The sequence below is a fragment of the Ambystoma mexicanum genome, chromosome 12 (genome assembly GCF_040938575.1).
Source record: "Ambystoma mexicanum isolate Mex_15411 chromosome 12, UKY_AmexF1_1, whole genome shotgun sequence".
Lineage (NCBI taxonomy): Eukaryota > Metazoa > Chordata > Amphibia > Caudata > Ambystomatidae > Ambystoma > Ambystoma mexicanum.
The window spans coordinates 635826899-635841553 of NC_090936.1; the positions used below are offsets into that span (position 1 = coordinate 635826899).

The 14655-nt window shown below is 43.8% G+C and overlaps 1 protein-coding gene across 2 annotated transcripts in view; it reads right to left on the minus strand.

The window, feature by feature from the left end:
• LOC138513937 (V-type proton ATPase subunit S1-like) overlaps positions 1–14655 on the minus strand; it is a 645312-nt gene that overhangs the window by 464842 nt on the left and 165815 nt on the right. For both annotated transcript variants that reach the window (XM_069629102.1, XM_069629103.1), the window contains exons 2-3: positions 7237–7363; positions 7076–7144 (exon numbers count right to left, since the gene is read on the minus strand). In XM_069629102.1, the coding sequence (XP_069485203.1) occupies positions 7076–7144; positions 7237–7363 (196 nt within the window). The remainder of the gene's footprint in view (positions 1–7075; positions 7145–7236; positions 7364–14655) is intronic.

The following is a 14655-nucleotide window of genomic DNA, read 5'->3' on the forward strand; positions in this document are numbered from 1 at the left end:
TTTGGAAGCAGAGATCATGACACTGCCGATGGTAACAGCAGTTACCCTGCCTCGCTTGTGGGATGCCCATGCAGCATTGTCCATCAGTGCGGTATGGGCTGCTCTGTGTGTGAGATACCTTGGAGCAAGGCTCGAGTCCTAAAAGTAAAAGGGGGACTCTGTAAGTTGTTGAATCGGCCGCCGTCCGCGCTGGGCTGCTCGTGTGCCTCTCTCTCCTTCGTTCGCAATGGTTTTGGGATGATTCCGCAGCACGTGTGTAGTAATTAAATATAGCTTCAGCGTGTGAAGGCTCGCGGCTTCCCCAGCTCGTGGCTTCCAGCTAGTATGTGTGTGATAGAATGTGGAGAGGGGTGACGTGGGAGAAACGCTTGAAAGAGGGATGTCGAGTGAGGCTGGAGGTTGCTGTGCGGGGCGCTGGATAAATGCATGATAAGAAGTTTGTATGCGAATAAAGGAAGTTAACCAACCTTTGCTGTACGGTCGCATACTTCAAATGGCGACGAGGATGCCGGCGCCCTGAGAACCCACGAGCCGAATCGGGTGAAACAGCAACATCAGCTGATTTTATCGAGCTGTTACGTTGCCGGCTCTTTTAAAAAAAAAAAAAAAAAAAACTACGGAGAGCGGACGCTCCGAGCTGCTGCACCACGCTGTGCAGGCTTGTGCTGGAAAGGTGAACAGGATCGCCTTACTACGCAAGAGCGGACGCTCCGAGCTGCTGTGCCACACGGCGCAGGCTTGTGCGGTGAAGGAGAGCAGACGCTCCGAACCAACGTGCTGGCATTACGTTGGTTTGTGCTGAGAATCAGGTCGTATTTCATGAATTGTGCCCTGCCCCCGTGTGACAGGTTGTGTATATAGCACAGAGAGGAAAGCAGAGGAAAGGACCTATATAAATGTACAAGTCACATGATATGTTTGACATTGAGACAGAATGAGGAGTAGACAGTGATCCACTCTTCCTCCTCACAGTACTTGAAGATTAAATTTCTGAATTTAGCAATTTCAACAACTGTACAAGGAACAGCTGCATAACAAGAAAATACATTTAACGTTTAAGGATGCTGCAAGGCATCAGTATACAACCGCCGGCAAGTTTCCTTCCAACTCCTGGTCAACCAGTGGTCCTGAGGTCAGAATGGAAAGAGTTCTGGTTAAATTACATTCAGGCTGTAGAACAGGAGGAACTCACATCCCGGAAAAAGAAGTTACTACTGCTACACGCATTGGGGTTGGAAGGACAAAGGAAGTTCAGAGAATTGCCAGAATTAACTGTGGATGAAGCTGGTGACGCGGATGAACATGATAGAGCTATTAGGCAATTGGACAAATATTATGCTCCAGAAACCAATGTAGCTATAAACAGGTACAAGTTCTACACCAGAGTGCAGAAAGAACATGAGAGCATTGAAGAATATGTCTCTGCATTGAGAATACTGTCACGGACGTGCCAATTTGGCAATGGCATCACCTTGGATGAGTTAATCAGAGATCAAATCATTATCCACTCGAAAGATAATATTATTCAGGATAGGTTATGGATGGTGGGCAACCCATCCCTACCAGAAACCATAGCCATAGCAAAGCGAGTGGAACACACTCAATTGTGTTCGAGAGAGATGAAAAACAAGAAAGAAGAAGCTGCACAAAGCATGCAGAAACATAGCCAGGGCAGCAAGGAGATGGAAGAGAAGGAAACCGAGGAGCAAGCTCAGGTGAATGTAATTCGACCTAAAGACAGAGGTGGGACGAATATCAAGAATAAAGAGAAAGGTGAAATTAATGCAGGACGAAACAACAGAATGAAGAATTTAGAGCAGAAAGGGAACTCATACAGAGGAAAGAACTGGATGAAGAATGAAACCAAGGTTCAAAATGATCAAAGGGTTCAGTATAACCAACAGAGGGAAGGAGACAGATGTTATAATTGTGGCAGAACTGGCCATTATGCTTATGCTAAACAATGTCCTGCATTGGGACAACAATGTGGAAATTATGGAAGAGGCCATTTCGCTGTTACGTGTAGAAGGAGGAAGAAAGTCTCTGCCATAATGGAAGAAGAAGAAGAATCGGATGAAGAAAGAGTGTTTCTTATACGAGAACCACCTGATGGAGAATTTAAATGCCCGAGTTGTGAGGTATTCCTGGACAATTGGAAACTCAAGGTGAAGGTGGATAGTTGTTCGCCATGGACAATTATCACAGAGAAAACTTGGAAAAATTTAGCAAAACGTGGCCTCAAAACCAAGATGGAAGTATCAGACATAATAAATCCTGGAGGATTTGAAGGATCCAGAATCAAGATGATTGGTTGGTTCTCGAGTATTATTCAATTCAGAGACAGACGATCTCAAGTAAAGGTATATGTTGCTGAAAAAGGAGTAGATGTTTTGGGGTGGAGAGATGAAGCTGGACTGAGAATCAGGTTGGATCCATGCAACGAAGAGCAAGTTTTGGTTGTCAATAAGAGTCAAGCACGAGAAACTAAGGAAGTTAAGGAAAAGGAGCAAGGCAAAGCTGTAAAATTAGGATTGTTAAAAGATTTTTCACACAGAATACGCCTCAAGAAAGGAGCTATACCTGTTAGGCACACGAAATCCAGGCCCATTCCATTTGCCTTTGCTGAAAAGGTGGAGCAGGAATTGATATTATTAGAAACTGAAGGAGTTATAAAAATAATTGAGTCATCCGAGTGGGTGAGCCCTATTGTAATTGCATTGAAGAAAAATGGCAAACCTAGGATTTGTGTGGATTTGAGAGATGTCAACAAAAACATTATAACAGATGTTTTTCCACTTCCCATCATTTCTGAGATGTTGAATCGCATTGACAATGCTGATGTATTTTCCACTTTGGACCTATCGAGCGCATATCATCAAATATCATTAACAGAAGACTGTAGAGACATTACAGCATTTGTTACACCTCATGGATTGTATCGTTACAAACGCATGCCATTTGGACTAGCGTCTGCAGCAGCAGTATTTCAAAGAATTATGACGAATGTGTTGAAAGGTCTGAGTGGAGTGCTGGTATAGCAAGATGACATAATAGTATTTGGCAAGGGGTCGGTGGAGCATGATGGGAGATTGAAGGAAGTGTTGAAAAGGTTGGAAGAAGTTGGGTTGAAAATTGAGATGAACAAATGTAAATTTGGGGTAGAGGAGGTAGAATATTTAGGACATGCAGTAAATGGTAAAGGTTATAAACCCAAAAGAGATGCATTAGAAGCTATCAAGGAGTCACCAGAACCTAAAAACAAAGACGAACTAAGATCGTTTTTGGGTTTGTGTGAATATTACAACAAATTTGTGAAAAACTTTGCAAGTACAACGGAACCATTGAGGAAATTATTGAAAAAAGATGCAAAGTTTGTTTGGAATGATGAATGTAGTGAGGCAGTCAGAAGTATAAAAGGAGGGATTTGCAATTCTGTAGAATTGGGAGGATTTGTTTATGGGAGACTCACCAAGATTACAGTGGATGCGAGTGGAAATGGTCTAGGAGCAGTGTTAACACAGATAGATGAAGATGCCAATGAAAAAACCATCAGTCATGCTTCGAGAGCAATCTCAGAAACAGAAGGCAGATATTCTGTAATCGAAAAGGAATTATTGGCATGTTCATGGTCAGTGAATTATTTTAGAAAATATTTGTGGGGAAACAAATTTGTAATTCAAACTGACCATAAACCGTTGATAGAAGTTCTCACCGTGAGAGGAATGTGTAAAGCATCTCCGAGATTAGCTAGACTCAGTTTAAAATTGCAGGATTACAATTTTTCTGTGAGGTATGTGCCGGGAAAGAGGAATATACTAGCCGATTATTTATCTAGATTGCCGTTAAAGAATAATGAAGTGAATGCAGATCCAGATGAAGAAATAGTAGCAGTTATTTTCGAGGTCACGTCCAAGGAGATGTGGATAGAAGAATTGGCTAAAGATGAGGAATTGCAAGATATAAGAAAGTACACAGAGTTTGGTTGGCCTGAAAAAAAAGTTATAAGCGAAGGTTGTAGGAAATATTGGGAGATTAGGGATGAATTGTCAATGGAAGATGGATTTTTAGTAAGAGGAGATAAGTTAATTCCGCCACACATGTTTTGGAATGAACTTATTGAGAAGGCGCACCAAGGCCATCCTGGCATCACAGGCACTAAAAATAATGTGCGGTTGAAATACTGGTGGCCAGGCATGGATATCATGATTGAGAGGTTTATCAGGAATTGTTGGCCGTGTCAAAACAGTGATAAGAGTTGTAGGATTGTCAAGTCCAAACCAATTAGCATTGACAAAGGTGATGCGCCATGGGAGATGCTTGGAACTGACATCATCGGACCATATTTGAAATTGTTTGGAGAAAAAAAGTTCCTTATTGTGTTAGTGGATTATTACTCAGGTTGGGTAGAAGTCAAAGCAGTGAAGAAAATTGATACTTATGAGGTAACTAAGTTCTTAATGCAGATATGCAGAAGGGAAGGATTTCCTAAAATAATAATAAGTGATAATGGAGTTCAGTTCAGAAGTAATGAAATGAAAGAATTTGCCAAGAGGACAGGCATTGAATGGAGGTTTTCGTCATTATACCACCCACAAACCAATGGGTTGGTGGAGAGACACAACCGTGTAATCGTAGAAGCAGTAGAATTGGCATTGAGTAACAATTTGCCGGTTGATGAGGTTCTTAAGGAAAGGATATGGAGTACTAGGATGTCAGTCAAAAGAGGAATGGAGGTATCACCTTTTGAATTAATGAGGGGGAGAGCTCCAAATACATTACTTAATCCTGAATTGGTTAATCGGAGGAAGGGTGTGTGTACTGGGTCACAAAGTCATGGGAAACATCGAGAATCACATAAATTAGGTAATATGCATGTTGAAAAGTTTAAGTTGAAGAAACTGCCGGGAGACTTTGTACGAATCAAGTTTGGAAGGAATGTTAAGAAGGGAGACTCTAAATACAGCAGGCCTGTCAAGGTAATCCAAGTGTTCAAGAGAGCGGTTAGAGTTGCAGGAGGATCTGTAAGGAATATGGATAGGGTTAGTAAATGGATGTGGAAAGGCGACAAGCAGGGACACATGCAAGTCAAAGCAGAGAGGCCAGTAAGTGATGTATTTGGTGATGAAAATATTCTAAATAGAAACGATGTTGTGGATGGTAGTTTGGGAAGACATGCTGGTGAGGATGTGGTTCAGCGACAACAAGGGGAGGGGGTGATTGGAAGCAGGAATGTACGCAATTCGAGAGAAAGGAGATTGCCGTTTTGGTCAAGGGATTATGACATGTAACATACTCCATATTTATAGTCTTTCGCATTATCCTTTGGTTCCCATGCAGCGTAATTTACGCATTCACTATTATAGTAATATCATTCTTTAAGTTTCCACAATTGTGGTATTTTCTTAGGTTATATTAGTTTAGTTGATCTTAAGTTTTCTTTATTCCTTAAAATGTTTAGGGGGGGATGATGTAGTAATTAAATATAGCTTCAGCGTGTGAAGGCTCGCGGCTTCCCCAGCTCGTGGCTTCCAGCTAGTATGTGTGTGATAGAATGTGGAGACGGGTGACGTGAGAGAGACGGTTGAAAGAGGGATGTCGAGTGAGGCTGGAGGTTGCTGTGCGGGGCGCCGGATAAATGCATGATAAGAAGTTAACCAACCTTTGCTGTACGGTCGCATACTTCAACGTGTCTTTGTTTGTTTTGTTTTGGACCCGCTCGCCGCTCGCTTTTTCCTCTATGCCGAGATGTTGAGATTGACGCTGTCCGCGCTGGCTGTTCGGTTGCCTTTTCTTCCTTCATTAAGGCTGCAATGCAATTGCTTTAAACAGTACAATGTTCAGGAAGGAAAAAAGACACTGCGATGTACAGCGAACTTCAAGAATTGCTAAAGAAGCAAGAAGATTTGGAAGACACTGAGTAAACAGTGAACGTCCTGTTTGCTTGGGTCCCCGTTCAGGGTCCACAAACAGATTGTGTTTACTCTGAGCAAGCTGCTCTCATTTATAGGACCCAGGGAGGCCCTGGGTCTTTGTCGTGTATGTGGTGGGGGCTGCTGTTGTCGCAGCCCCCGGCCGGATAGCTGACTGTCTGACCCCCTGGTGGGGGCAGATCTTTTGAACCTGGGCCCTGCCTGACGGTTGTTTTCCTTATGGCGCTTAGCACCTTGCTGTTCGGAGGAAGGGTGAGATGACTGTTCGCACCTTACCCTTCCATGGCTTTGCGCTGCCGAGACTGCGTGTCTCCGTAGCTGGGGGGAGGAGAGGAGCTGGCAAGGGGAGGTTGGGGCTGCCTCTCTCCCAGCTGCCGATGGTAACAGCAGTTACCCTGCCTCGCTTGTGGGATGCCCATGCAGTATTGTCCATCAGTGCGGTATGGGCTGCTCTGTGTGTGAGATACCTTGGAGCAAGGCTCGAGTCCTAAAAGTAAAAGGGGGGACTCTGTCGTTTGTAGTGGTGAGTGGCGTTACAAGCAGGGAATGTAAATTGAAGCACATTTGCATTTCATTTTAAGATGCCTTTCCCAACTCAAGAAAGTCCACAGGTCAAATAAGCATTTCCCAAGAGAACATGATTTCTTGTGTTCTAAATAGAAAAGGTGTGCATCTTTTATATCTGAAAATGTGTTGTGCGCAGCAGAAAGTCAACATGTGTGATTGACAACAATTACCTCAGAGATTCTTGTGGTTTTGCGGTAAAATGTCTTGCCTCAAAGCCTGCATGACCGGGGCTCGAGTCCCAGATCCAGCACTATTTTATCAAGTGGAAGCACAACTTTTTTATAAAAATAAAAAAATCAATTGAAAACACACAGGGTGCGGCTTCCGCCCCCTGAAAAAGGTGGGCAGACGCCATCTACCTGAGTGTTCCCTCGACTTGAGCCCTGCTTAGAAGAAAGCAGAAGGAGGACTTTGCACAGAATGATTCTGTCTCTACCCTCAACACCATCTATTAACTTCAAAGTATTTTGGTGGAATGTAAACAAGATATGACTTTCTCTGACAAGGTTGTCCTGTTTAACACCGCCAAATACAATTCATATGGTTAGATTAATTACACTTTATTGAGAAATTCTTGCCTGCAGATGGGGGTATGGCTTCTCTTGTCCGGAGGTTGCACTGAGGTATGTGAAGTCATCCACACTCAGCTAAAAAACACAAAAAGCGTTGCCTGTCAGAAGCTGGTGTTACAGGTAGGCTCACACACACAATCCTTATTTCTACATAGAAAGACTCCTACCGTATCCTGGAGGAAGACAACAAGGTTTGTAGGGGTCTGGCAGAGGACCGGTTGCAGCAATGTCTGAAGCTCATGTCTTGAGGTAATGTGTCCACCATGGGTAGGAGTTGGCATGTCCCACAAGGCGCTAAACATAACACAAAGAATAGTTTCGCTTCATTCATCTGAAATAATTCTCACTTTTTCATAATATAAAAACAAGGCAATGTGTACAATTGTTAAAACATCCAATTTCCCCAACAAACCCACCCGCTTAGTTGCTGGAGCTCATTTAAAAAAAGTAGCAGTCTGGGAATCTGCACGAGCTGAGAGCATCTTCCCTTAAGCACACATAGATTTGGGCAATGCAGAGCACACAGTCAGCACTCAAATTGCAGCACATAAAGCAGTGCTGTGGAAGCACGACACCCGCCCCCAGCACCCCACTGTTTTGATCAGTGTGAAAATGGTCAGTCTCTTATAACTTTGTGGCTTCTCACTAGGGGTGGGTGGACTAGTTCTGGCAAAACTCAGACCAACCACATTTTGGGTGCTTCAAGTTCAGGAAACTTCTCAAACCATTCCAAAATTCACGTGGATAATCCGAGGTCTCATAGGGTCTCAATTAGGGCTTTCTGATGAACAGCAGTGTACGGCCATCCCACACATGTATAACAAGCCCCACTGCCCTACTTTGGCCTGGCAGGCCCTAGATTGACGCATATTAAACGTTTTTGTATTTTCATGGCTTTTGTGTTGAAAACAAAAAGAAAATGTGGAAACCATTTTTGAGGTCCTCAGAGGACAGGGAATAGAGGTATAGTAACCCCTCCCACCACCCCCCAAAGTGACATGTGAAATTGTGCGGGTCACCACACATTTGTATCAGTCATCTGTGAAATTTCAGTGGTTGCTTTTTGGGGGGCAAGGGGTGATCAATATTACCTCTCAGGGTAATGAAGACAACCCCTGCTAGACCTGAAGGGGTCTTGGAACTGGAGGTGGTCTCTATGTCAGTCCTGGCTCCTGTATGTAGAGGCTCACGGTGGTATCTCGACTTATCTCTTGCACCCTAGCTCGCTTTACCTTGATTTCTGCCCTTTGGCTTCTAGGAGCTGGTTTGGGACTGCAGGGCATGGATGTCTCCTCCTCCCGAGGCCCTTCTAGTCAGCTAGACACACACCTCCCACCAGTCGTGGGGCAGCCATCATACGCCTCTTATCGCCATGTCTCCCCTCTCTCTTTGTCCTAGTAAACCAAATAAATCGACTCCCCTTGCATACTTACTTATCTACTCAAGTCTCTTTGTGTCCCTCTCCTGGACATGACAGGTATTACAGCCCCATCCCACACAATGGTGACTTACAAATGCATTCATGCGCCTGTACATATATGTTGTAAAATAGCATGACATACATATTGCAAAAGAACATGTTTATGGACCCACAAGGCAGATGGGCACTACTGACCCACTCAGCAAAACACCCCTAAGGATAAATCACACAATTCACACAACTACTCTTCAAAACGTGTCAAGGTAACATCAAAGAACAAAGTTCAGTGGAGAGGCATTGGATCTGCTAAATACAGGGGGTGGTTCTTTCTGACTCAAAGACCCCTTACAAGGTTACAGGCAAAGGGTTCCATTAGTGGCAGCCCAGTCTGACATGCATAGAGCCCTACGGTTCCACTCACTCACTGTGGTGACAGATGTGACCTCAGAGAAGCACAAGGAGTATAGGACACAGTGGACTTGAGAGAATTGGATGAGGTGTCAGAAATACACATTGGCAGAAAGGAGAGGAAGATCCAGCTTAAAACTGCTGAAGCAGCACACAGGTGTCAGGGAAAGGGTTTCCACAGAGGAATTGCTTGACTTAAATCTTGGTAGGATATTGGCATATGGGTTGGCATTGTTATAGATCATGTGAAAGATACTCAATGTTAGAGAGGTTGGGAAAAGCACTAAATGCTGGCGCACCATTGCACCCGACCTAAGTAAGGGGAGGGAGCAAAGCCAAGTGCAAATCAGGATGGCAGTCATACACCCACCAAGCTTTTATGGGCTTAACCTCCCCCCTCCCCAGATATTAAAGGAGATTGTGGAAAATTAACATAATTTGGAAAAGATATCCCAAGTCATTACAAAAGTGCCTCGTATTAAATGAAGCCAATAAGAAGAGATTAAAATACCAGCAATGCTGATCAATCCTTCAATTACTCTGGGAAACTGACTAGGAGCTGGGAGGGGGTGAATCAGACACTAAACCAACTATGAAGGATGACAAAAATAGAAGCGCATGGCTGCATACATCTACAAAAGAAGCTCGCACATAAGAAGATATAAGTGATCAGTGTTAAGGTGGAGGTGTTTAAGATGTCAGGGAACTGCAGGTTAAAAATAGATTAAATCACTGAACGTTTAAATGGAACTCGTGTGATTCTAGGCACTGGGATTCTCCTGAAATTCAGTGTGCCAAGATTTATTTTGTGCAAACTCTGGAGAAACATTTTAATCTTTAACCCATGAGTACTGTTTGTGTTTTAAGGGTAACTGTTTTTGATTTTTCTTCGAAAAGTGAAAACTGCTTTGGGTTTTCTAGCACAGAACCACCAACCTCATTAACACATTTCTGACCATTACGTGATGACTTTATTTGCGCACTTTAGGAATCATGGATAGAATTGCTAATTGGTCTCTCTAACGTCCCCAAATGTGGGATGAATCACAATAAACATACTGCCTTTTCCTATGTATGTGTATCTTAAACATGGCTGCTTTACTGAGAGCACACTTCTTCCCCTGCTGTTTGCCTTGTATCTGCCTTCATATTTCTGGGTGTAATGATCAAAGCATCAAAGCAGTGAGCAGCCCTCAAACGGACAGAAGAGTAGCTGAGGGGAATTGAAAACCCTCCCTTCAAGCTCCACTGACATGGTGCGTTAACCAATGACAGAGCCAGGATTTCAAAAGCTATCTGCAACATTTTAAGATGGAACCACGGTAGGGGGTTGCAAGGGAGGATTCTCGTCCCGCCAGAGGTTTTTAAAACTTTCATATGAAAAATTGTACCTTTTACTGCATTCAAACAACACCCAACCTCTAGCTGAAGATTGATTTTGAAAGAATACATTAGGCAGCAGCTTCTAGATATTGACCTACACAAAAATAATTAAAGATTTAACATGGCTTTAAAAAGTTCAAGAAACATGGGTGCACCATGGTTTTCTCCTTTGGGTGCACTCCATGCTGGCCTCCTGCAAAGTATCCTATGGGTTGAGGTGCCAACTGTGGAGAACGTTATGCGATTTACAGACAACAAATTGGCCTGAGCCACACTTTTTATGGCCTTCGAGGTTCATAAAAATGGGAGATAAGAGATAACATCTCTAACAAAGAAATAAAGGGTTGCTGTTGGGATGGATACCTGTAGTTTCTGGACTGTACACAGTTCTATGCAGGAATAGGACTAACACAATGAACCTTTTATAAGGATTTGCATTGGTGACTGACAGGTTGTATGCAACCATTATCATGAAGCCATGTGGATTCCACAAAATGCAGAATGCCGGCGGTGTCCCCATTGAAAGTTTTATTGAGGGTTTTTTTCCTCACACTGGGTCAATCTAAATATGAGGAACAAAACAGGAAGGCTTGTTGTTAAACAAAAACGTCTCTCAGAATTCTCCACAAAGGTTCTCTCTAGGTTCTACCAGGGAAACTCAGTCGCGAGTTTGAAGTGTCCCCACACTCTTTTCTTAATCTTCCTTCTTTCTTTACTTCTTCTTGTACTATTGTTGGTGAGGTGATCACCCTTTGGTCACTGGTCCATATAGGCAATCACTAGTTGGGGAATGATGGATGTCACACCCGGGCCAAACGCTCAAAGGGGCCCAGAGACATAGTCAAGAAGAAAGGGAGGGCACCAGGCAGGTTTCACTGCGCTGTGTGTTGGCATCTCGTCAAATCCCTGTCTCAGGGCCCTGGGTCTACTGTCCAGCGACCCACTCTTATTTTCATCTTTGACATCTCGCCACATGCTCTAGTCGCTCTCTACTCTCCTGCATCACCTGGACCTCCTCAACGCTCCACAACATGCTCCTTCCTCTGCTCCTCCCAAACTTAGCCTTGACAGACTCAGGGCTGGTTACTAAGCTCTGTCAACTTATTATTCTTTGGGTCTGACAGGCACGCTGCTTCAGTCTCCTCCTCAAGTCTCTCCTTTCTTCCTTCATGTTAACAGCTTCTAACCATCTCACTACGCCTCTCCCCCTTCTCTGCATGGTATTTTCCTTCTCTGCTTTGCCTCTCATTACACTTCCCTCTTTCTAGTCTTCTTCCTCCTCACCTCATCTTCACTTCAGTCACCTTCTTCCTTTTTGCAGATAGTCTTCTTCCACTTCTCCTCTACTCCTCTACTCACTCACCTCCTCTCTCCAGCCTCTGGTCTCCTGTCCAGACCTTTGCTCTTTTTTCCCGCCTCCTCCAAACGAGCTCATTCTCCAAAAACCCACAAAATTCCACCTAACCTCCCCCTTAAGTAGTTTCCAAACTCCTCATCAAAGGATATCCCTAGTCTAACGGAACTCTGGTGTGTCTCTTGGCATTTGCTGTAACATTGTTGTCTTAGTGGAGTTGCTCCATGGGCACCTGGACATTTTTTCCACCCCTCCTCCTCACTATCTGTCTCTGCGTGGTGAGCCGATAAAGACTTGCACTACCATTTTGGATTTTCATCTCGCACATGTGCAAAGGGCATCAAACGTAATGGAATTTCACGCTCCACAGATCCATTCGCTTTCTTCTGTTCCTGAAAACATTGGGCTAAAACTTCAATTTCATTTGTACACAGTGCCTCTGACGTCTGCTCTCTTTTCTACTGAGATGCCCATCTCTTGCCTCAATGATTACAGGTCTGTCAGATTTCGCTGGAATTTTAGGATTGACTTGGATTTTGGGATCTTCTGAATTGGTACCATCCCACACCGCAGGTTTTACTTGACCAAAGCCCCTTAAATGGACAACACGTTATTGTGTGGTCATATTGAAAGGCCCTGCCTCCTGCCTAGGGCATGGCGTTTTTGGCCTTTGGATAAAACATTCTACTGCAGGTGATAGCACCCGGCACCCTTAAATACTCCAATCATCACAACAGACAGGCCAGGGACGTTGTCACTCGCATCCTACATAAGGTCTACTAATTTATCTTAATGGGCTGTTAATCAGTGATGTGAGGCTACACAAACGCACACACATCTATCTTCAGCAGGTGCATTAACCCACTGAGTCACGTCATGACAAAAGGAACCATTGACCAACAGTTAACAAACACCTGAACATACAAGTTAATTGCCCTCTTGCAAGTCATCTATCCTGTGACTTGCCACATGGGCTTGGTTCTTTTGACCAGTCAGTTATCTTCTGTAGTTGTATAACCCAAAAGAAATCTTAAGAAAATTGAAACCTGTGACCCGTCAGATTACTTCTGCAGGTGCATCAAACTGCTGGACCATTTTACTATGATATGATATGGCATTTATAATATGCCTATACACAAGTGTTTCAAGGCGCGGCGAGGCAAGGGAGGGGAAACAGAGGGAAGACAGAGACAACGGTCCTACTAGGCCAGGTGACATTGAGATCGAGCAAGTGCAGGGGAGGGGGAGAAGGAGAAAAGTGCAGGGTGAAAGGGGAGGGGGCAGTACATAGGATAACAGTAAAATAAAGACAATAAATAAAAGTGCAGCCAGAAGGTGGCAAGTGCAAGGCAAGTGCGGACATCAAGTGTCAAGTGCTAGTGGGGCTGTAGAGATACAGAAACAGCCCCTGAGTGCAAAGGTTGCCAGGGGGGCAGTGCAGGAGTGCAACTGGTATGAGAGACTTGGGCCCGAGATCAGAGGGTAGCCAGGTAACCAGTGCAGTTTCAGATTCAGCCAGGAGTTCAGTAGGGGAGAGGAGGAGAGGAAGCAGAAGCAAAGAGAAAGGTCTTGAGGTGCTTCCGGAACCAAAGATGGTTCTCCTCAAGTTTCAGAGAGGTAGGGAGGCTGTTCCAGAGGGAGGTCCCAGCAAAAGAGAGGGATCTACCACCAACTTGCTGCTTGGAGAAGCGACTAACCCTGAGGGAGTTGGATTCGGGATACTAGGATTCAAATCTTTAAATTGTACATTACACTCAGACAGATGCACTTCTGCAGCATGTGCATTAAACCAATGTGTTAGTATGCTGATGTTGGCCCCTACCACCAGCAGCTTGCATAGATCTTTTGTTTGCACGTGCATCAACTCACTGGGATATTTTGGTGTAGTTAAAAGATTTGCCCTGCATCTCAGGAAAAGATCTCTGTAGCAGTGTGTTTACCGACTAAGCTTCCTCACCAAACGTACACGTTCACTTAAGCCTCTAAATGAGCCATCGATGTCCATGTCACTTTGCACATCACCTCACCTATTTATGAGTGCATTTCAGTTCCACTCGTGTTGTCTTCCAGAACTCAATGAGAGCTTTGACTGAGTAGGGTCCTGCACCAGCAAGACCTGCAGGGTCCCTTAATCAGTCACTGGGCACTTCTGCTAAACTGTTGTGTGATATCTGATTGTGTGGATAAGGGGATTGTTTAAATCAATGCTATAGTGTTCTAACTGTATTACAAATGTGGCCTTGCTACACTTATGTCATTTGAACATTAGATGGGTAAATTAAGGTATTGTCTCAAAATGCTGAGAAACAAATGCTGAATGCGCATTATCGGCTGCAACCATAATCCTGAATCTCATTATACCGAACAAGGGAAGCGGGGGACAATAAAGTACACAAATAAAAAAACATTTTTTTGAAAGACTGCTGCGCCAGTTCCAACTCACGTTAGTGGAAGGGAACTGACGTCGCAGGTATAGAGGGGAGTCGGCGGCATACACAGGAATGTGCCACCGAAAGTTAATTAGGGTATAAAGGGGTAGCAGGTATGGGGATGCAGGAAAAAGCGATCTATGCGATCAATGCGTGGTGCGATTTTTGAAGTTGACATTTTCGTCGTGTGAATTTTGGGCCGTGCCGTGATCACATAGATCCGTAAATTAATGAAAAAAAAGTAGATGACCCTTATGGTTATAAGTTTATACTGTAATATTGTTCATGACCCCTAGACCGTCTATGATTAGGACCAAAGAAATGTTTCCCCATTTGAAACACATCACTCCATTAACCATTGTTCCTCAAACAATGACATTGTTTATATGCAAGTGTCCATCCTTTCTGAGAAAACCACTGTAAATTGAGTTGTTTACAAATGTAGATAGATATCGAGACCACTATGTTAAACATCTAACAGACTTTCCAGACAGCTTTTTTGTTCTTAACTTAGCTGAGCAACAGTTTAATTAGATGTCATATTCAATGACTATGTTATCTTCAAGGGATTTAGGCACAATATTACAGGCAA